We start from the raw sequence: 24091 nt of genomic DNA on the forward strand, positions 1-24091 counted from the left end.
TGGTATACATACGTGTGTGTGTGTGTGTGTGTGTGTGTGTGTGTGTGTGTGTATATATATAAAATAAATGCTTATTGATTAAGTAGTGGCATCTGTGGTATCATGGGTTTTACAGGAACAAGCACCCTTATTTTCAAAGCATCATGTACTTTTATAAGTATAATGGCCTTGGTAAAGATAATCTATCTAAGTTGTATCTAGAGTTGTATGCTTGCAGTGCTTATCTGGTACCAATTTTCCCTTTTATTTTTCAGCATCAAGAGAAAGCCAATCAGGTTCATCAAAACAGAAGAAAAAGGCTAAGTCCCAGCAATACAAAGGACATAAGAAAAGTGGGTCACCACATGGTGTTTATATACATTTTCTAAGTTATTAACCAGTTGGGGTCATGGTTTTCTTGCACAGAAACGAATATACCATATGAGAGCCGATGACTGTGCATTATGTAAATTATGCTTAAAGGTGCAGTATGCCATAAAAGGCAAACCTTTTCAATAATGAGAAACACTTATGTTTTAGTTGACAGGAAACATGATTACCATCATATTTTAAAACCTATATGGTAAAGAAGAGAATACAAGTAGTTCCTGAAATAATATGCAAACCTACTGAAAATTAATTCTTTTTTTTAAACTTTAAAAAAATAAATACTTGATACTTACAAGAGACTTGGAGCCTAGGAAACCCATCTTCATAAACCAAAACAATCTTTCTAGAATGAGACTTACACAAAACTCAAGTTGATGGCTAACAAAGTCAGGCTTAAGAATATTTTTTTAAAGTGTGTTTTCTATATTATGTTTTACCTTACAGTGAATGATTATGGCCATTAATAGCCAAAATAACATAATGAAATACATCGATAACTCTATTCATATGAGTTGATAACTCTATTGATAACTCTGATACTGATATTGATAACTCTGTTGATAACACTGATAACTCTAATCATATCTAAAGATATGATTCTTTTCAAAGTCCCCCCACCATAGGAAACCACAAGTTTTTCTCTTCACAAAACTTGTCATGGAATATTTCGTTCTGAGATCAGATTATTTTTATGTAAGGATATTTTTAAAAGTAAAAAGTATGTTTGAGGATTAAAACTAAAACAGATTTTTCAAGCTGACTTGCCATATGTTCAAATAAGTGTTAATCTGTCTCATTAACAACCAAGAGACTGAAGCAGCATGAAGAACCAAATATACCCTTACTTTCTGATTATCGTCATTTATGTATAATTTCTTTCTCACTGGGGACTACAAACTTTCCCCACCCACTGCCATGGCGCTCTCATGTCCTCCCGGCATGGAACCCAAGTCAGATTCAACAGGGATAACCTCCAGGCCTTTCTCTCGCGCTCTCTTTTATATTAGAGGTATAGGTTTCCCATTTGCCCAGAGTTATTTTGCCCACTAGCTGCTTGCCGTGTTTGATATTCACCTAAAAGAACTTTAGAGAGCATTGCCAGACAGGCAGATGGAAGCGATCCCCAACATATCTGGAAATGATGAGGAAGAATTCACAAGGCAGCTTTGTCAGTGGACTAACCATAGCACATGTGATCTCTAAGCTTTCTGTGAGATTAGATAGCACAGCCTGCTTTGGCCTGTCTTCTCACTTTCTATTGGACAAGACTGAGAGAGATTTCAGAATTTTTTTCCCAAGGTGTTACAAACACTTATTACTCCGTGGCTATGTGACATACAATTTTTAGAACTAATTTCTGAGCACTGGGTACACAATTCACACACCTCCCTCACTGTGACTCTTGCGGGTTTGTTTCCAGCTTACGGGGTTTAATTATTTTGGATTAATGGGCCATGGGAAGAAGTAAGAAACTAATGAAGTGATATCAGTATGCCAGTTTATAGTGACATTTAATAGTACCGCATTTCTGGGTTAGCTGGAAAAAGGAATTCAGCTTTAAATGTATAACATGTTCTTTAACTGTAACATTGCAAGAGCTCTCGATATTGAGAGCAATATTGAATGCAAAGGCATCATCTTTGATGCCTTTAACTTGTCCTTTGGACATATGAAGGAAAAGGACTATAAAGCCACAGTCCCTTATTAGAAACCTTTGGGACCAGATGTGTTTTGGAATTCAGAATTTTTCAGATTTTAGAAAAGAAGTGTAGTACGTAGCATATATTATGTAACACTGCTTACAGACTCTGGCACATTTTCTGAGACAAAATATATGTAAATGTTTACATTAAGTGGGCCAAATAAAGATTATAAATAGTATCACCAAGTGAGATCTGGTTTTGTTGCCAAAGTTTTACAGAAAAACTGTGGATTTTGGAATTGAGGATAAGGAATATAGTGCCATGTGAATGAAGAAGAAGCAGTCTTCATTGTGAGGGTACTCTCTCTGTTCCTTTTATTTTTTTATAATGCTCACCAGATAGTTGATTAGAAATTTTTCCCACAAAACTTTACTTGCCCCAATAAGAAAGATTTTGGGGTCCATGAACCTAATTTGTCCATTGCATATGCAATGTCAACAGCAGATTGGCCACAAACCCTATTGTTTTTAAATTTGCCTACAGATTCTTTATGGCTCTGTGGTTTCATCTTCTAGCTCTTTGGTCTTTTTGTCCTGAAAATCCTCCATCAGTGTGTTCTTTGGTAGTGTTGTGTTTTTGTTTGGTTCGTCTTTTTTTTTTTTTTAAACAGAAATAGATGGTTGGCTTCATTGTTCTAGCTTGTTTTGTAATGATCTGTGTTCATTCTATAGAGGGACAACTTCTAGTGCTTTTAGAAAATAGGGTCATGTTCTGCCGAGAGGATCATATAGACCGTCGTATGCATGTGATCTGTCCAATCTGAAAAGCCTTAATTTTTTCAAGGTTTAGTAATTCTAGAGCAGGAAACCCAGTACTAATTTCTGAACCATCTTCAGGGGCTGTTATAGGTAGGAGAGAGTTGGAGAACCTCCTTGCGTTTTAACTTGCGAGTGTGTGGGACATGAGGAAAAGTCTAAACGATTGCTGCACGTGATTTTGGTTTGGCAGCTGCAAGTTGAATGTGTACTTGCGATTACATCTAGCTTAGTTATCAGACCATTTTACATAGGAGGTATGGTGTAACTTAGATTTATCTTGTAGCCCTGATTTCATGAAGCCTAAGTTCTGATTGCTCTTGCCTGAGTCATTTGTATACTCTGGAAGAAAACAGGTATAATTTCTAGTCCCAGAGATATGTAAGTATCCTTTAGCTTTCAACCTGACTAATGGAATATGTTGGTGGTTCACTATTTGCAAAGTTTAGTGTACTTTTTTTGCTGGTGAAAGCATTGTATAAGTCTTCGAAGGCTTATGTTTGCTTAGGAAACTATAATCAAAAGGGCGTTTCAGAAGATATTAGATTGCTTAAGTACTTGCGGGCAACAAGCTTTATATTTTAGAAATGGTTTTCAGTGTAAGAATTACAAGTGTTATCTAAAAGACTAGACTATAAACCAGAAGGTAGGGGAACACATTTCATATCGGTACAATCCTGCCACCTGGATACCACATTTATTCAACTGATTCTCCCTGAAAGCCAGTGTTTGGCCTTGTCTGGGCAGTGGAATGCTACCCTGCAGTCGGGTTTTAAAACCTTCTTTCTCTCCTGTTGGATTGTCAACCCCCTCAAGCTAAAATTTTCTTGAAGGAAGTTAGCCAGCTATTCTCCACACAAAATGCTCTCTGTAGTTCATTTTGTTTTATTTTATATGTTTTTAAGTATTTTGTTTTTAAGTAATCTCTACACCCAACATGGGGCTCACACTCATGACCCTGAGATCAAGAGTCAGCATGCTTCATTGACAGCCAGCCAGGCACCGTGCTTTGTTTTTTTTTTTTAATTGATTTAAGAATCAGGAACCAGAGGAGCACCTGGGTGTGTCAGTGGGTGAAGCGTCTGACTTCTCATGGTTCATGGGTTTGATCCCTGCCTCAGGCTCTATGCTGATAGCTCTGAGCCTGCTTTGGATTCTCTGTCTCCTTCTCTCTCTCCCCCACCCCCCTCTCTCTGTCTCTCTCTCTCTGCCCCTCCCCCACTTGCACTTACGTTCTCTCTCAAAAATAAACAAACATTTAAAAAAAAAAAATATATATATATATATATATAATTATGTATTAGCGTGTGTGTATATCCTTTTTTTTTTTTTGTTTAAGAGAGTCAGGAACCAGGATTACCAGGCTCTCAGAGACCAGAAATAATCTCCCCCCCCCCCATTGACCCCCAACATACACACCCACGTGTACACACACTCACACTCCTTGTTTTCAGAAACACAGACCTTGCATAGTTGGTTCTCTTTTCAGAGTATCCTATGCAACATAATCTTTCCTAGTTATATTGCACTTTTCTTACCACGCATGTAAGTAAAAGCTTACTTTAGTCTGACTTGATATTTAGAGAGGAAGATGCCAGTTGGGAAGAAGCCTGTCAGTTTGTCGAGCCTGCCCATGACAGGTGGGGTGCGGAGGAGCTTCTCTGGTGACGAAGAGTTGACTCCTCCTCCAGCACAGACAGCCCCGGAGGCCTTCCCACCTCCCAGCACTAGCCGAGAGTTCATTCCCAGCCTCAAAACAGGTAATAGTCCTGTCAGCACCTCAGGTACTACAGGGGGTGAAAGTCTGGGCAGGGCGGTGGGAGACAAAAGCATGGTCTGGCGTGACAGATGCTGACTCATTAAATTTTTATTTTTCTTTCAACTAAAAACTTCATCTTCACTAGTCCTTGGTAGTCACTTCACTAAGTTAAGTCATCAGGGAGGGGTTTTTGTTTTATTATAAACCACTTTTGAGCTTCAGATTAGGAGAAAGCTCATCATTTCAGTTGGTGGAATTGAGAGGCAGCATGTCCTGGTTCGTGGTTTCATTAAAATGGCTGAACATTTTCCATTGCAGAATTCCATGTAGCTTGACCAGGGGAGAAGCACACCGTTAGGGATCAGTCTGATTAATCAGAGCCAAATATGAGGCTTTGCATTCCCATGGAATTTTGGTTCTGGTGGTAACATTTACCACAATCTTAGTTGAATAACATGGACTTGGAAATACAGTCTTGTGTAATTTTGGTGTTGAATTTGAGTAAAATTTAATTCCCATTATTTCACGCTTATGTACTTACAGTGATTAAGTAAGTGACATTTAATTTGAATTTAATTGGTTTGGCGAAGCTACTAGCTTGTAAGGAATGCAAAATATTTTACCCTTTGTAATTGCTAAGAACAAACATAGCACCATAAAATACTAGAAAGGTTTCACTTGCATGTGATGAACCTCAGACAGAAGTGCGGAGGAGAGCACTTAGAAGCCAGAGTTGTCTTACCCTTGGCATCTGTTCTGCCATATCCTAATTATTGCTTTTAAACTCCCTTGTTTTATTTAATCCGTATTCTTTAAAATGCCTTTTGTATGTTGAAAACCCTGATGGGTGTTAATACCTAGCTGTGTTTTCTTCTTCTTCCTCCTCTGTTCGTAATATCTTTATACCTGAAGTTTTGGGGGACTTGGGGGTTTTGGGGGGTGGGGGACAGGAGTGCCATTTTTAAGATACGTTCTTTAGCTTTAGTCTCCTTACCAGGGTATTAGGTCATCATCATTCTTCCTACAGATCACTCTAATAATATCCTTATTTCTAGAAGAAATTACTCTCTTTTGTATAAAAAGTAGATGAGGACTGCAAATATGATTTTATCTGCTCTTTAATGGAAAAACATTTAAAGTCTATCTAAAGAGCATTTCAGTTTCTTTTCTTGTTTGTCTCTTTTGTTTTGACCTTGTTATTTATGAAATAGTCTTTAAGCAATTAACTATAGATATTGTGAGCTCTGAATACGTTTGAATTTTTATTGAGTTTTGTTGGATTTATTGGCGTTTTTATCGGGTTTTAAGAATTAGACTAATTTAGAAGGTGCGTGTCACATTTTGTAAGATGTTACTAATTCATGTATAATAGAACCTAAGTTCTAGGATTGGCAGAACCCAAGAACTTAGAGTACATGCATGGGATGGAAACCACAGGGTCTCCTAAGTGACTTCCTTCTTCCACCGGTGTCTGTAGTGTCTTCTGAGCTGGGGGCACATCGTGTGGGACTTGGTGTGATTTTACTCTGGTGAAACTGTGTGGTACTACATTGCTATCTGACCTACCTGGAAGCTACAGTTTGATTAGCTACTCAGAGTTTATTACTTCTGGACTTCCAGCTAGGAAAATAGGATTTCCATTAGTTCATCTCCTGAAATATTAGTGATGAGAGTCAGCAAAGTGACTTCCTTTTAAAAACGGAGCTAGAAAAATGCACTTGCGCCGCATTCAGCCACAGGATCTATTTTATTTCATCCATCATTCATTGAGTATAAGGCCTAGAAAGGAGAAATGATTCGTGTGAAGATACCAGACCGGCATTGTTTTAGGTTCCATGAAAACCGTCAGACTGTGCATCAAAGCATTCCACATCTGAGTGAGCCTTTCACCTTTCTCTTGAGTTACTTTTTTTTAAGCACATTATTTCCATATTTTAACATGAGTGGAAGCATACTCCAGAAATTTGTTGTTTATAGTAAATGCAGATAGTTTCAGGATGTGCTTTAGAATCTCGACTTACCTTTGTCCCATTTCAAAAAAACAAACATCCATTTGAATGGAACGTTTGGTCTGAAGCACAGGAACTCTTTTCTCATTCATTTAGCCATCTGATCATCCTAGAACAAGATACTGTTTTAACCAACCTTTTATTGTGGGTACTGCACCTTTAATGAAACATGGTTTGTTGTTTTTTTTTTTTTTCTTTTCCATGTATTTATTTTCATGGTATTGTTCAAATGTCCTTAACAATTAATATGTGTTGGTTAGATTTAAAGGTTGACTATTATATTCTTGATAGTCTCCATAAAAGTATTGTTAATTATATTACGCAAAAGAAGAACTGCACAGTCGTGTTTACTTTGAGTTTCCCAACAGTCTGATTGGTGTTTGTTTTGCTGTTATTATAGGCTTAGTGTATTCACTTTTCTGTCTTTGGACTATTAAATTTTTTAATACCATTACCAAAACAAATACCAAAGTAAAATGAAGTGAATTGACCTCTCTCAAAAGATTATTCTTTAAATTATTAAGATATCAAATACCACTATTCTTTTAAAGATTTTATTTGTAAGTAATCTCTACACCCAGTGTGGGGCTCAAACTCACCACCCTGAGATCAAGAGTCCATTGCCTTACCAACTGAGCCAGCCAGGCACCGGAAAGACCACTATTTTTTAAACTAATCTTTGTAACTATGATCAGGAAGAAAGTATTTTTCTGCGACTGCACTACTTGACTTTAAAAATATAACCATTTTAATATTGTTCCACATGGTGGTACTATCTAGTTAGTGATTCATGTAAACTTAATTGGCTTACTGTTCATCTAAATACTCTCTGAGCCCTAATTCTTCTCATAAATTGACTTTTTCCTTTCTGTATAAGCAGTTCCCAGTTTACATTCCATATATGTGCACATCGTCTTGTTCCAATTGTAATGAAAAGATTCGTAATGGAAAAAACAAAATTTGCACCTTTGATTTGAAGACGAGTTATCTCAGAGAGTAACACAGCCAGCATGGGTGGGAGTCACACGTTGCTCAAACGCGATTGTGGCAGGCACCGCGGCCCAGGGAGGCTTGCGCTGGCAGTCAGTTCCCCCAGCCACAGCCCCTGGAAAAGCTGGCTGTCTGTGGCCAAGTGTCCCTACTTTCCAGGGTCTTAACGGGAAATCTCTTGTTTCCAAATATTCAGTCAAATTTAAAAGAACCATGGGAGGAGGGAGTGGGAAGGACACAGTTTGTGACCTCTGATTTAACACATCCTTGTGCTAAAGAAATTGGAGAAGGAAGTGAGCACCGCTTACCGTGGGATTGGATCCCAGTCAGTGTGTTAGCATACAGGACCACCCATTTCCAGTATTTGGAGCTTGACCAGCCCAATTTTGGTTAAACGGTAACTTCTTTAAGAAACCTGAATACCTTTCTGAGAAGTTGGTGGTTACTAAGACTAGTTTTTAGCACCTAGCTGAGACCATTTTTATTTAAAAAGTAGGGAAGTAATTTTTTGAAGGAGAGTTCTGTAGGAAGTAACAGTAGACCATGAACCTCCAGGAAAGGATTCAGAGGAATCTGAAGTTACTGGATAATTGTGTTGAAGGACAGTAACTTAAGAGGGATTTATTTTTTTAAAAAAGGAAAATTTCAGTATTAAATAGCCTAAAGTTTTTGCCCAAGGCCACTGCTGGGCCCAGCGAAGAAAAAAATTTTTTTCTTCATCTTTGCCCATGCATTAGAAAGAAGCCTTCCTGTCCCTAACGATTCTGACTAGCCATGACTTCAGTGGCTATCAAGAAATCTAAACCCCACTGAAAATACTAGAAACTTAAAAACAGTTGTCCACAGAAATAAAGACTGACTGGAACATGGCCTGTTTATGAATCGAGGACCGCCTAGACTGTTGGGTTTGTCTTCATTAAAAAGGAAGTCATCAGGGGCACCTGCCTGGCCCAGTCGGTAGAACATGCAACTCAGTCTCAGGGTCATGTGTTCAAGTTCCATGTTAGGCGTGGAGCCTACTTAAAATTTTAAAAAAGGAAGTCCTCAGATCCTCCGATAAGGACTCAGGCAGTACTGCTGTTAGGTGATGCCGTTGCCATCATTAGCCATTTTGCACCAATGATTTTCACATTGCTGATGTCAGTAAAGTTTTATTTTACCTAAAATGATTGTTCAAGTTTTCCAGGATTTTAGTTTTAATATAGGTGTTTATCCAGTATCAGATTTATGACTTATTTTTATGAATATGAAAATTATGTATAAATATAACATGTCTATCATAGATGATATCATACTTTATATTATTTATAATACTATTTTACTATTATTATCAAATTTATATCTTTTTTCTACAGGGAGTCTTTTTAATGAAGGTACTCCTTGGAGATGATAAGATTATATTGAAATCATTTATTAACGTCACTTATTTTAAATATTAGAGTTCAGAATCATGCAAGAAATGCGTCACTGTTGTATAGACATTGACATAAAAGTGAATACTTAGTTATAAGAAAAATTCAAATTATTCTCATCAAATCAGCGATCACTATTAACTTGACCACTTCATTGAAGAGGTTCATTGTGCAGTGTCTAGATTACGGCATTGTTCCTTTCTGGGACTTTCTTAACTGCCAATATATTTTAAGAATTAAAGTGAATTAAAGGTTCATACTTCTGGGGGTTAATTTTAAGAGTTATGGAAGACATGAAGAAGTCTTATTAACTGTATAAAGCTGGTGGAACCTGAAGACTGAAAGTAATCTGAATTTTCCAGAAAGGCTTAATCACATCCCCCGCATTTATCTCTCTCATGCAGTGACTACATTGCAGCTGAAGGAGGAGTTGATAGATGGAGAGGATTATAATTTCCTCCAAGGAGCGTCCGATCAGGAGAGCAATGGCTCTGCCAGCTTCTACATCAAACAGGAGCCCTGAGGCGGGCTCCGGACCCAGGGGCGGGAGGGAGGGGTTTTACAAAACAGGACTGATTTATAACCAACTGAGCTGTACAGCGGGGCTATTCCACTGGGACATTTTGCTAAACATAGAAAATTTCAGTTCCAGATTTTTCAGGTGGGTGGGGAAACTATTTTAGTCGTGGGGGGAAATTTTTCAATTTATAAAGATGGACAATTTTTGTGTTGTATTTGAAGCTTTTGGAAGAATTTTGTAATATTTTCCAAGTTTGGATTTATGTGCATTGTTAACAACTGAAATTCTAACTTTTTGGTAAGATTAAAGTTTAGGTAGCAGGATTGAAGGAAATGATTTAAAAGAAGGATATAGTTGTAAATGCAAATGAACTGTCATTACAAATGAACCTTTTTGGTACCTGTTGGGAGATTTTGGGATTTTAGAAGTTAGGCCAGTCACATCTCCAGCTTCCTTTGCTGCAGAAATATGCAACTGAACCCCCCTCCCAAGGAGGGTTCATCACCACATAGGATCATGGAAGGGGTAATTAATTCTGCTTGTTGGCATTTTATTGCAGCCCATTTTAAATGTTTGTACAGAAATGTTTTTCATTCTGTGAAAATTTATTTGGAGTTCTATATGAAACTGGAAGAACTCTGGATACTTTTATATGTTCTCTTTTAATTAAAAAAAAAAAAAAAGATTAAAATTATCCTAACACTAAAGTGTTAAACTGGAATGGTTGACAAGATATACAGGATCTCAGTCTACATGTCGAGGGGTTGGGGAAAATGCAATATTGTCCGTAGTTCATTTTATTTTCCTTACTAAAGATACCCCACATGAGGGATTCTGGTCAGGCCTCTACCATTTCCCTCCATCAGTTAGATGATACTTGGTATAACCACACCCCAAAACAGATGTTCTACTGTATTACCAGTGGAATCAAATTCAGAGTTGTTTAAAGCCAAAAATCCGTTTAGATTTCAAAATCATTCCAGCTCTGCTTTTAACTATCCTGGATTTGTTAGAAAACTAATTTGAAAGAGAATTTAATTTTCTTAAAATTCCATATATATAAATATAAATATATATATATATATAGTATGAATTGTCTTTTAATTGTATTCAAAATTAATTTTAACGATAATAACTGATTTGGACCATTTCAGACATTCCCTATTTTAAAATTCACATGGCTTCCTTTAAAAAAAGGATACAAGGGTAAATTGGTGAAAGGTTTGCTCTCTGCATTTTTCAGACCTTCTGAGTTGTGACTGAATGAGAGAGCTCTAGCGTTTACCAGTGAGGTTCATAAACTAAACTCTCAGGAATTAATTGCATCTGTTCTAGAAGTGCTTCTGGGTCTTAGCCTGGCCTCTTCAGAGTGGTAACATTGGCCATCTCCTCTGGAATATAGGTAGGGCTAATTAGAAATTAATCAAAATGATTAACCTCTAAAGTCCTTCAGCCTATGGAATGCTTTAAAAAAATGGTAATGGAAAGCCCCAGGAGACCATTTTAGGTAAGATTTTTGTTTGAATTTTAAAATGCATAGAACATTAAAAACCAGCAATTTATTTTCTAAAATATTGCTCTACTTTTGGGAATAAATAGCATTGGTAATACGCACAGGTTTACCTCATTCTATGCAAGAGGGGTTAATAACATAAGGTTTTGTAGTTGCTACTGGAAGTAAAATTTGTTACTTTATAGTGTAAGAATGTATGGAATCGCATGTCAACATTTCTTAATACTGACTCTTTAGGGGCATAAATGCAGATCATATCAACGCCAGGTTGATTCTCACGTGTCAAATATATGTGAATTCAGCTGTTAAATTACTGGATATTTATCTTAAACAACCTTACTGAGAGGGACCTACTGTAAATGTGACATCCTCACACTTCCCAAATCTTTAACTTAAAGAATCTTCCCATAAACTTAAAGCCTGGAAGACTTCCAAAGCAGGGCTTACCACGATCTTCGTTCTCAGGCTCTGGTTCCATGACACGTGACAGGGGCACAGGAAGCAGCTGCATGGTGCGCTTTGCCAGTACCTTGGGCTCTGGGGCTCTGCAGGGACCTGAGAAACCCAGGAGGGATTTGATTTGGAGCCTGGTAATGAGTTGTGTACAATGCTCATTTGTAGCCAGGTCCTGTAAGCTTCCAATTATATAGCAAAACCAGGCTCTGAGTGTTTTCGAATTTCCCACCTGTTCACCAAGTGTTTCCTGTCTTGACCCCGTGACCAACAGCTAAAGGTTGGCAAGGACTTCCTAGCAGCCTAAACACAATCTGAAGCCCTCCTCATCATTCAGGCTCTAACTCCTGCCGCTGATAAACAGGAAATAAGTCAGTGCAGAGGAGATTGGTGTCTTAGCCATAACTCCAGTCGTACAACCCAATAGCCCCATTCTCTTCTACGGTTCAAAATGTACTGCTGACCTTGGGTTTGCTTTCATTTTTTTCCTGTTAGGATTATTTGGGGATTTTTGGTAGTTTAAACTCTTTTAACCTTTTCCTTGCTGTGTATGAGGAAAGCTAAAGCTGTTATCAACAACTTCTACGGATACTAACACGGGTTTTCAGTGTTTGTTTGTTTTTATTATATTAATTTTGCGTGATGTGAATACCCTCTCCCATCAATATTTGTATTATGGTGCTATATATTTGGTAATGATCCTTTACTATTGGGAAGGGATTTTAAAAATACTGTGATTAAACTGGGTTGCTTCCTTTGATTTTCATATTTTAAATAAAGCCACAGTCATTTATACAAAAGAAAAGCATCTGTCCCTGGGCAAATCTTTTGAGGACAGAGGTCAAAGTAAACTGCATAAGGTTTTTACATCATTTCTGTATGTATTTGATATATAGATCAATATCTGTACAAATTTAATCTTTTATTTTCTTGGTAACTTGTGATCATTGAGAAAGTGTTTGAGACTTTCTCAGGAAGTGTATATAATGGCGTGAAAAATTCCTTCAGAGAAACTTATGTTCCTTTCATTTTTACCAAACTGCAAATTTTCAGCATGGATGTGAAAAGCATTAAAATTATAACTTTGTGTACAAGATGAAAATAATTCACTAAATTTGCCCTTTTTTACACAAAATAAAATGTTAAAGTTGAGTTGTATCGGAGCGGTTCTTTAATACGCTTTAGTCTTTGAAGGGTGTCCTTTTTTATTCAAAGTACTGAGTGCCTTCTGTAAGCAATCACAGGTCTCTGAGAGAGTCAGGTCAGTTCCTTCCTCCCAGAACCTGTGCCCCTATGTGGGAAAGCAAGCACATGAGTGAGGAAGAATCTGCTGGTAGCTGACAAGGGAGGAACAGAATATGGATGGATATGTGGATGTGGCTGCATTTGAGCCAGGATTTCATAGAAAGATAAATGGCAAAAGCACAGCCGCCGGCAGGGAGGTTTCGTCACTTTCGAACATGCTGTTTCAGCCTTGGCATGCTTGCTAGAGGACTTTTTTTTTTTTTCTTTCATTTTTTATTATTTTTTAGTCTTACATTTATTTATTTTTGAGAGACAGAATGAGACAGAGTGTGAGTGGGGGAGGGGCAGAGAGAGAGGGAGACACAGAATCTGAACCAGGTTCCAGGCTCTGAGCTGTCAGCACAGAGCCCGACACACAGGGCCCAAACCCATGAACGGTGAGATCATGACGTGAGCCAAAGTCAGACACTTAACTGACTGAGCCACCCAGGTGCCCCATGGGGGACTTTTTTTTAAGCTCTCTTAACCTCAACAGCGGACAGAATTCATAGGCTGTATATAAATTATCCCAGCTAGAGCACTATCAGCAATAACCAAAGTATGGAAAGAGCCCAAATGTCCCATCGATGGATGAATGGATAAAGATGTGGTATATATACAATGTAATATTACTCAGCATTCAAAAAGAATGAAATCTTGCCATTTGCAACTAAGTGGATGGAACTAGAGGGTATTATGCTAGGCAAAATTAGGGAAAGACAAATATATGACTTCACTCCTATGAAGACTTCAAGATACAAAACAGATGAACATAAGGAAAGCAAAAATATAAAAACGGAGGGGGACAAAAAAAGAGATACAAATATGGAGAACAAACGGTTACTGGAGGGGTTGTGGGAGGGGGGGATGGGCTAAATGGGCAAGGGGCATTAAGGAATCTACTGAATCATTGTTGCACTATATGCTAACTAGCTTGGATATAAATTTTTTAAAAAATCAATTAAAAAAAAATTAAAAATTATCCCAGCTAGCTCTTGTTTACATGAAGAGGAAATGCAAGACTTTACCAACTCCTTTACCAACTGTCTCTTTGGTAAGTTACTCAACATTTACTAAAAAAGCTGCAGAGAATTTTATGGATGTAAGATAATGGGTTGAGTCTCTTCCGGGGTTAATTTCATCATCACACTTTAGAAATCTAGAACACATTCCAAGAAAAACAGTATCTGCCTTGCTTTCTGCCTTAAATGGCTTGAATAGTTGCCTAGTACATGGGAATTCCCAGCTTGACTCTCATTTACAGTCCCATGAGTTTTACATATATATATTATTCTTTAAGCCTCTTAGGAAACAAGTTTTCTGGTGTGCTTTATGCCCAGCATATGCATTAAGAGTAGTGTTTCCCAGAAGTAAGTAACTTTTTAGCCCTGTGTTGTTTATCCAGTCTTGTGAGATCAGGGAGAACAGTAAAGGATTTCCTCTTATAGACTTCCTGAGGCTGGCGTAACCCTCTTTGGCCTGTCTCACAAGCAGGCCAAATAGGGTTTGCCTATTGACAAAAAGCAAATAACCCTGTAAAAAAGTAATGCATTTTATTATTTTTTTAATTTTTTTTTTTTAAGTTTATTTATTTTTGAGACAGAGACAGAGCATGAACGGGGGAGGGTCAGAGAGAGAGGGAGACACAGAATCTGAAACAGGCTCCAGGCTCTGAGTGGTCAGCACAGAGCCCAATGCAGGGCTCAAGTCGAACTCACGGAGTGTGAGATCGTGACCTGAGCCGAAGTCGGCTGCTTAACCGACTGAGCCACCCAGGTGCCCCAGTAATGCATTTTAAAGAAGAAACACAGATGGCTAACAGACACATGAAAAGATGCTCATCATCCCTTACAATCAGGGAAATAACAAATCAAAACCACGATGAGATATCACCTCACACCTGTCAGAATGGCCAAAATCAAAAACATAAGAAACAAGTGTTGGCGAAGATGCAGAGAAAAAGGAACCCTCATGCACTGGTGGGAATGCAAACCGGTGCAGCCACTGAACACAGTATGGAGGCTCCCCAAGGTTAAAACCAGAACCACCTCTCCCTCTCTCTGTCTCTCAAATAAACTTAAAAAACAAACAAAAAACTACCCTACCATCCAGCAATCACACTACGGGGTATTTACCCGAAGAATACAAAGACACTAATTCAAAGAGATACACGCACCATTATTTATTGCGGCATTATTTAGAATTGCCAAACTAAGGAAGCAGCCCAAGTGTCCATCCATAGATAAATGGGTAAAGAAAATATAGTGTATATATAAACACAATGGAGTATTATTCAGCCATAAAAATAAAAAAGGGCCGCCTGGGGGGCGCCTGGGTGGCGCAGTCGGTTAAGCGTCCGACTTCAGCCAGGTCACGATCTCGCGGTCTGTGAGTTCGAGCCCCGCGTCAGGCTCTGGGCTGATGGCTCAGAGCCTGGAGCCTGTTTCCGATTCTGGGTCTCCCTCTCTCTCTGCCCCTCCCCCGTTCATGCTCTGTCTCTCTCTGTCCCAAAAAAATAAATAAACGTTGAAAAAAAAAAAATTTAAAAAAAAAAAAAAAAAAAAAAAAGGGCCGCCTGGGTGGCTGAGTCAGTTAAGCATCTCTTGATTTCGGCTCAGGTCATGATGTCACGGTTTGTGGGATTGAGCTCCACGGTGTGGAGCCTGCTTGGGATTCCCTCTGTTCCTCTTCTGCTTGTGTGTGCTCTCTCTCAAAATAAATAAACTTTAAAAATAAATTAATAGGGGCACCTAGGCGGCTCAGTTAAGTGTCTGACTTCAGCTCAGGTCATAATCTCACAGTTTATGGGTTTGAGCCCCATGTTGGGCTCTGTACTGACAGCTCAGAGCCTGGAGCCTGCTTAGGATTCTGTCTCCCTCTCTCTCTGCCCCTCCTCGGCTCACACACACACTCTCTCTCTCTCTAAAATGAACATTTAAAAAAAGTTTTTTAATTTAAAAATAAATAAAAATAATAAAATACTATAAAAAAGAATGGGAGGTGCCTGGGTGGCCTAGTTGGTTAAGTATCTGACTCTTGATTTTGACTCAAGTCATGATCTCATGGTTTGTGGGATCAAGCTCTGCATCAGGCTCGGTGCTGACAGCTCAGATTCTCACTCCCACTCTCTCTAACTTTAAAAATAAATAAAAAGCATGAAATCTTGCCATTTGCAACAACATGGATAGAGCAGAGTATAATGCTAAGTGAAATAAATCTGAGAAAGAGAAATACCACATGATTTCACTCAATGTGGAATTAAAAAAAAAAGCAAAGGAGGGAAAATAGAGACAAACCAAGAAGCAGACTCATAACTCTGGACAACAACTGACCATTACCAGAGGGGAGATGAGTGGGGGCACGAGGGAACCAAGGGGTGGGGATTAAAGAACATATTATGATGAAAAAAATAAAGCATTTTGGTTTTTAAAAACAATTTTTTTTAACGTTTATTTATTTTTGGGACAGAGAGAGACAGAGCATGAATGGGGGAGGGGCAGAGAGAGAGGGAGACACACAGAATCAGAAGCAGGCTCCAGGCTCTGAGCCATCAGCCCAGAGCCTGACGCGGGGCTCGAACTCACGGACCGTGAGATCGTGACCTGAGCTGAAGTCCGACGCTTAACCGACTGAGCCACCCAGGCGCCCCGGTTTTTAAAAGTTTTATATACATATATATGTATATATATATACATATATATATATATATATATATATATATATTTTTTTTTTTTTTTTTTTAGAGAGAGGGTAAGCAAGTAGGGGAGAGGGAGAGAGGGAGAGAATCTTAAGCAGGCTCCACACTCACAGAGCCCGATGTGGGGCTTGAATCCCATGACCCTGGGATCATGACCTAAGCCAAAAACAAGAGTCGGACATTCAACCGAGCCACCCAGGGCCCCTAAAGTAACGCATTTTAAACAATGCGTGTAATACACGTTCAAATAAAAGTTGTACTGAAATCATAAAAGGTTCTGAAGGAGTTAACTGCTTTCACACACCTAGCTGGTATATAGGATTTACCCTCACCACAGTCCACCCTTTCTCATTCACTACCAAAGTAAGTCCTTAAGTCCACACCATAAAGTCCACAGCTTTCCCCACTCCAAATTTGACTCCAGTTACCCTCCAACCTTATAATTTTCTGGAGTCACTTGGAAGGAAAACTAGGTGAAGCAGAGTGGCCAAGAGCGTGGGGTCCGAATCCAGCTGCCGGCACTGAAACCTTACTCCCTTTACTGGTTAAGTCTGTAATCTGGCTCCGTTTCCTCAGTCGTAAAGTGAGGATACCAACCTCCTAAGAGTTGTGAAGACTGTAAATAAACTGATCTATGTAAAGTTGTTAGAACAGCCTTGACACAAAATAAGCCCATAATTAACTGCTGCTGCTAATCCAAGTACCTCAGCCCGTGTGCAGAGGGATCAGCGGGGGACACATTAAAATGCTGAACCTGGGGCGCCTGGGTGGCTCAGTCGGTTAAGCGGCCGACTTCAGCTCAGGTCATGATCTCGCGGTCTGTGAGTTTGAGCCCTGCGTCAGGCTCTGGGCTGATGGCTCAGAGCCTGGAGCCTACTTCTGATTCTGTGTCTCCCTCTCTCTCTGCCCCTCCCCCGTTCATGCTCTCTCTCTGTCTCAAAAATAAATAAAACGTTAAAAAAAAAAAATTAAAAAAATAAAATAAAATAAAATGCTGAACCTCGGGACTGTCCCATCTGTAACTTTAATAATCAAACTTCTACTTAATGTAGTGAGAGCACGTAGCGTATATAAACATTAAATGTGACATTGAGGGGCGCCTGGGTGGCTTGGTCAGTTAAGCGTCCGACTTCGGCTCAGGTCATGATCTCACAGTCCGTGAGTTCGAGCCCCGCGTCAGGCTCTGTGCTGACAGCTCAGAGCCTGGAGCCTGCTTCAGATTCTGTGTCTCCCTCTCTCTCTGACCCTCCCCTGTTCATTCTCTGTCTCTCTCTGTCTCAAAAATAAATAAACGTTGAAAAAAAAAAAATGTGACATTGAAAAATAATTTAGAAAATGTTGAACTCGTTGACTTGTAACATTTTTTGCACCAAACTGTCAATGTATTTTTGTCATTGTTTTGTAGTCTAGCAATATGCATTTAAAAAAGTAACAATAGGGGCGCCTGGGTGGCGCAGTCGGTTAAGCGTCCGACTTCAGCCAGGTCACGATCTCGCGCTCCGTGAGTTCGAGCCCCGCGTCAGGCTCTGGGCTGATGGCTCAGAGCCTGGAGCCTGTTTCCGATTCTGTGTCTCCCTCTCTCTCTGCCCCTCCCCCGTTCATGCTCTGTCTCTCTCTGTCCCAAAAATGAATAAACGTTGAAAAAAAAATTAAAAAAAAAATAACACGGAGTCTTTCATATGCAAGTCGCATATCAACTTTCACCAGTTGCCTAACAGAACATAGCTGTTCATAAACCCACATATTCCCGTAACCTCCAATTTTTAAGCCAGACTCCACGTGACAGCGATCATTTATACTGATGGGTGCTCTTAGGCATTATCTTTCAACTGTGCCGTGCCAGCTAAATGAACCTAAAAAGCAGGCAGTAAGAATTTCCCAACCAGTTGCTGCTTAGAGCCCTGTAAACAGGCACGTCACCTCAGCGGAGAGAACGAAGTAGGGCAGGGTTGCAGGAAACCTGTGTACCCGCTAGGGGCCAGGCGCTAGCTTAACTGCTTTATATACATTGTTTCTTTTAATTTTTTTTTTTTTAATTTATTTTTGAGACAGAGAGAGACAGAGCATGAACGGGGGAGGGGCAGAGAGAGAGGGAGACACAGAACCGGAAGCAGGCTCCAGGCTCTGAGCGGTCAGCCCAGAGCCTGACGCGGGGCTCAAACTCACGGACCGCGAGATCGTGACCTGAGCCGAAGTTGGACGCTCAACCGACTGAGCCACCCAGGCGCCCCACATTGTTTCTTTTACACCTGCATTGCAGGGGCATCATCCTCATCCTACAGATGTCCTTAGACTTCCATTTCTTCAGACACAACTCGCCCAGTTTTCAGTCAACAAAGATGTAACTCTGGACTGGACGGGTCCGCGTTTCACCCTTAGCGAGTTTCCACAAATTCTGTGTACGGAAACCCACCTTTTTCTACATCTTCTAAGGCAGCTGCGATACTTATTTTCATTATTTCCTTTTCAGTTTCTGTACTCACCCAACCAGTGCCACACTCATCCTCGTCCGCCTCACTACTTTCCCTCCTAGAGTCTACAAGTGCACCCAGATGCTGACAAGGGGCAGATGGTTCTTCCACCGCAAGTAGGATCATTTGCTTCTGGATAATGCTCTGAAAGCCAAGGGACCAAGTCGCTTCTTCCAGTTTGGCATCAAGTAAGCACAGGAGGCTGCACCAGTTTCCAAGGGCTTTATTAGTAAGTTTTAGAAAAGAAAGATTGATTCTCTGGCTTCCAAGTCAGTGGAATGCAGAGCAGTGTCCGGGGACGTATCAGGGGGTGCCGAAAGGGACTGATGCTCTGTCCACCTTTTATTCGTAGATCCAGTCAAAAGCACAAGGCTTGTAGTCAACCAATTCTTCCGGCTTAAACCACAGGCTGATTTCTTTCTCTGCACTTTTTACTGAATCACTGCCATGAATGATGTTCCTGAGAGAGACAACAATTACCGGCTACCACATTTTAGAGTGCAAAAGTCTGTTTGTGGCTGAAGCAAAGGATGGTGGCTGCAGACCTTTCCAGCCAAACTGCCACCTGAAGCAGGAGACCCAAGGCATTTCCTCTTAAAAGCAACTATAAAATTCTAAGAGTATTGGATCAAAAGCATCCCGTGGCTCAGCTCTGTTATGCTCCCGCTTCCAAAACGAGTGTTTGTACCCCAAGACTGCTGTGCCACAAAACATTACTTCTCTCATGTTGAAAAACAGGGAGAACCAGACCAAGAGCCAGACGAGATGTGATACATTCACTATCGGGGGCCATTTCTGTTGCATTTTCTTACAACCCTAATTTGCAAAGCTCAGCCAAGACATTCACACGCCCAGCCCCTCTATTCCATTTGGATCTTAAACTCTGTAAGGTTTTTGCCCAGATTTTATACAGCAAGGGAACCAAAGGGTTAAATGACACGCCTACAGACACAGCACCGCACAGAGCAGAGGCTCTTTGGCTGTGTCCCCTGAGACCTACCACATGCAGCTCCCTTCTGTGAGGTTTTGGTTAAAATTTTAAGTAGCCCAGGGGGAAGTAACTTTTTAAGGGAGCTTTCATCCAGTGATCATTACCACCTAATTTTAAAAGTTCAAACCTTCCTAAAATTGGGATATGCCCCAAATGGTTTGTACCCATCCCCCACCCTTTTTAAGTGGCTTTGAGGAAACATCATTGGCACCCCTCGGGACTCACCTGCCAACTTGAATGCAGAAGTCCCCACGGATGGTGCCTGGCTTAGAATCTGCTGGGTTGGTCTCCCCAAGCATCACTCGCCCCGTCTTTACCACGTTCAGTCCCTCCCAGACCTGGACAGGAGGGAAAAGGAACTGCATCAGATCTGTCCTTTGGGGCCACCGGGAACAAACACTCAGCCCTGCCTGACGGCACACTTCAATCAGACCAGTCAGTGACGTGGCCAACCAGCCGGCCCCAGCAGACAGCAGGGGCCGGTGTAAGGTGCTCGCGCTCCACCCCGGGCACGCTGCGAGGAGACAGAGAAACCACCTACCCAACCCAGCGACTTCCCAGCCTGAGAGGAAGGCTAACAGGACTGAAGACCCTTCTGCAGCCACAAACACGGACAAGAAATTGTGATGGAAGGGTGGAGAAAAGTGATCAGACTGGAACAGGGGCAGTGGGATGGGCATCTGACTGTTAGCGTGGGACACTAGGTTTGCATGAAAACAAAAAGCGCATTGCAGGGAAGAGCAGAAACAAAGCCATCCTCAGAGAACAGGAAGGTCTACTTTCTCCACGACTCTGCGCCTCCTTATTGTACCCTCTGTTCTCTTCCTTCCCAACTGGACACAAATGCCACAGGAGGAAATCGACTGCTCTATTTCTAGCACTGGATTAGAAAACTTCTTCCCCTTGCTTTTGCCCCCCAAGCTCCTAGCAGTTCTGTTGACTGAGTAACTCCAGCAGGCTCCGTTTGTAAAACAAGGCATTTGGAGTAGCTGGGGCCGATGTCTAAAAAGACACACGGGCACTGTGCAAGCCCAGTCCTGTATCAGCCTGTATTTTCCTCCATACCCCCCCAAAAGCACTTGCCATGGCCACAACCGGCCCGGAATTCATGTACTTCACCAGCCCGGGGAAGAAAGGGCGGTCCTTCAGGTCAATGTAGTGCTGCTTCAGGAGTTCCTCCGAGGCCTGGCATTGAACAGGAGGTTGCGGTTAGGAAGTAAACTGGAGAGGCTCAAATACGGATCCATCCCATCCCCAGAACCCCCCATTCAAAGGACGGCTTTTCTAAAAGTCCAGTTATATGTTAACTCGCATTCGTATGTAAGTGTGTATATATGTATGTAATATGTGTGCATATATATATATATATATACACATACATATACGCATATACATACATATGTATAGATATATACACATATATCTATAAAATAATTATCCTCTCCAAACCCTGACACTCTTTTAGTAGAAAGACTGTTCAGATCATGAAGACACCCTCATAATGTCCCCGGCGTTAGGGATGGTACAACCCTAAAGAGTAGATAGATGATTTGAAAATCTAGATGTGGAGGGTCTGCCGTTGAAAGAAATACGCCAGAGAGAGGTCCGTTCCCAGTGTCCTTGTAAACATTTCAGATGTTAACCGAGAACGTTCTCTTCTTCCCAGATGGGCCTGGTTGAGATTTCAATACTTATCCCTTAAGGTCCAGATCTGTGCCCCTACCTGTGGCGTGGAAGTGACAGGCACTGCCCTAAGCTGGAGGAAGCCGGCTGCGGGAGGGCTCCCCCCCCCCCCCCCCCCGCCACCGCCCAGGGCACTTGCAGCCTCCCCCCCCCCCCCCCCCCCACACACACACTTGCAGCCCGAGGGGGCCGGGGCATAGGCCCGGGCGGGGGCGGGCTTCCCCCGCAGGCAGCGAGCCCGGGCAGGCGACACGTCACCTCCGCTTAACCTTGCGGAGGGCGCCGGGGCTCGCGGGCCTCGGGGCTGGGCTCGGGCGGCTGTGTCGCCGCGGAGGCGAGGGCCACGGCTGGGAGCGGAAGCAGGAGCACCCCGGCGGCGCGCCGCGTTACCTGCAGGAACTTCATGGCCACGAGGCGGAAGCCCTTCTGCTCGAAGCGCTTGATGATCTCGCCCACCAGGCCGCGCTGCACGCCGTCCGGCTTGACGGCGATGAACGTGCGCTCCTGGTGGGCCATGGCCTGCGGGCGACAAGGGCGGCTCAGGGCCCGGCGGCCGCGCGGACAAGGGAGGCGGCCCGCGCCTCCCCCCACCCCGCGGGCGCCCCGGCCCCTCCGCCCGCTCCGCGGGGACACGCGCCTCCCGGCCGCCGCCGCCCCGCCGGAGGGGACCCGGCACCGGGCCTGGGAGGAGGGGGGAAAGGAGCGGGGGGGTGAGCATGCCTGCCGGGAGGGGCCGGGGGGCGACAGGGGAGCGCGCCCGCGGCGTCTTACCGGGAAGCTGGCTGCGCTGCGGGGCTGCAGGCGCGACGTGGAGGGGGCGGCGGGGCCGGGAGCCGCTCGGGGGGGAGGGCCCTGCGACGGCCACACCCCGGACGCCCCGCCGCCCAACCCGCGAGGCCGCCGCGGCCCGTGGCCCCTGTCCACACCCCGGGCTCGCTCTCAGTGGGTGGGGGCTCCGGAGCGGGAAGTGGCTTCTCCACCCGGGTGTCCCGCGGCCGGGGCGCAGCTACGCACGTCCAGTCCGCACCCTCCCTTCGGTACCTGTTGCCGTCATACACGCGGGCACGTGCGCGCGCACACGCACACACACTGTGTACCTTCTGCCGACACACACACACACTCTGGTCAGGTTCTCCAGTGCAGCCTGAGACCTACCCCTGACAAGATTCTCGAGTGTCTTACAGCAGACCTGTCATGTTTGCGGAGGGCTCTCCACCCTTGGGGGGCTCCCAGGTCCCTGGGGAGGCGGCGGGCCCCTCCTGTCGGCCCTTCCAGACCCCCATCCAGCAGCGCTTGTACCCCGAGCTGGTGAGAGCCCTGTGTCTGTCTCCCTTCAGGACAGTGAGCTGATCAAGGGGAGCCCTGTGTCCTCACCCTAGTGCTCCCGGCACTGCACTGACAAGCTGTACCTTCTAGATTGAAACTGGGCTTCAACTACCTCCATTTTGACCTCAAACTCGCTAATTGATTAAATTCTTCCTTCTAGTTTCCCTGTTAACTCGGGCAGAAAACCCTGCAGGCAAGCATCCCGTGATGGAAACAAACCACCCCCTCAAGCAACAAGAACTGCCCTGAGCCAGCAAGACCAGGGTGACTGACTGCAAGACAGTGAGCAATTTGACCTTCGCTGCTCACTTGTGGGTACGCACCGACCTTTGTCCCACGTAAGCTTTATGTGAACTTAGAAGCAGGGCACCTGGGTGGCTGAATCGGTTAAGTGTCCAACTCTTGGTCTCTGCTCAGGTCTTGATCTCAGGGCCGCGAGTTTGAGCCCCACACTGGGCTCCACGCTGCGTGTGGATGCTTTAAAAACAAAAAAGCAATGGGGTGCCTGGGTGGCTCGGTCAGTTAAGCCTCCGCTTCTTGATTTCAGCCCAAGTCGTGATCTCCTGTTCATCAGATCGAGCCCCACTGCCAGCTCTGTGCTAACAGCGTGGAGGCCGCTTGGGATTCTCTCTCTGCCCCTCCCGCACTCCCTCTCTCTCAAAACAAATAAACTTTTAAAAAATGTTTAAAAGAACAAAAACAAACAAAAAGCAAAACAACAAAAGACCTGGAAGGTATTTTCAGTCCTTTGGAGACAGTCTTTGAGAGGGTCCACTGTCTTCCGGGTGGTGGCCTCCCTGGAATAAATCCCATTCTTGTTTCACCATGACTCCTCTCTGCCTTTGGGTTGTGTGGAACCTGGTCTGAATGGGTCCCTCCGAGCTGGGTGCCTCTGCACCCTGAGTCCTGGCTGCAAGGCGACAGTCAGTCCAGCCCTGTTACACCTTGCTGGCTTCCCAAACTTCTGGTCGCAGAGCATGAACACACAGCCCTCATTCTGGAGAAGAGACGACTAGTGTTCTCTGTGGCTTCGAGGCCAAGCCCTAATTTGGACTTCTTTTTCGGAGTTATCCAATGTCAACTGTGGGAAGGAGGCTGGGAATCTCACCGGACGATTCTCTGGAGAGCCGTTTGCCCCTTTGGCCCCGTCACTAAT

At 42.9% G+C, this 24091-nt stretch overlaps 2 protein-coding genes across 16 annotated transcripts in view; one reads left to right on the forward strand and one right to left on the reverse strand.

The window, feature by feature from the left end:
- The window catches only part of MBTD1 (mbt domain containing 1), a 71403-nt gene extending 58768 nt beyond the window's left edge, over positions 1–12635 (forward strand). For 12 of the 15 annotated variants that reach the window (XM_086686939.1, XM_086686941.1, XM_086686940.1 and 9 more), the window contains 3 exons: positions 255–332; positions 4411–4587; positions 9402–12635. In XM_086686939.1, coding sequence (XP_086543065.1) covers positions 255–332; positions 4411–4587; positions 9402–9520 — 374 coding nt within the window. In that variant the 3' untranslated portion in view covers positions 9521–12635. The remainder of the gene's footprint in view (positions 1–254; positions 333–4410; positions 4588–9401) is intronic. The other 3 variants (XM_086686943.1, XM_025917158.2, XR_015244063.1) reach the window with 2 other exon arrangements.
- Positions 12636–19142: 6507 nt separating this feature from the next.
- On the reverse strand, positions 19143–22534 carry LOC147574263 (nucleoside diphosphate kinase B). Its single transcript, XM_086686948.1, has 5 exons — positions 22381–22534; positions 22000–22128; positions 21010–21111; positions 20152–20264; positions 19143–19395 (listed from the first exon to the last, which is right to left on the reverse strand). Exons 2-5 carry the CDS (start codon positions 22123–22125, stop codon positions 19278–19280), a joined length of 459 nt encoding a protein of 152 aa, XP_086543074.1. The 5' UTR covers positions 22126–22128; positions 22381–22534; the 3' UTR covers positions 19143–19277.
- Between the last annotated feature and the right edge of the window lie 1557 nt (positions 22535–24091).

Source organism: Puma concolor, chromosome E1 (assembly GCF_028749965.1).
Source record: "Puma concolor isolate L17-30 chromosome E1, mPumCon1.1.hap2, whole genome shotgun sequence".
In the NCBI taxonomy this organism is placed as follows: Eukaryota; Metazoa; Chordata; class Mammalia; order Carnivora; family Felidae; genus Puma; species Puma concolor.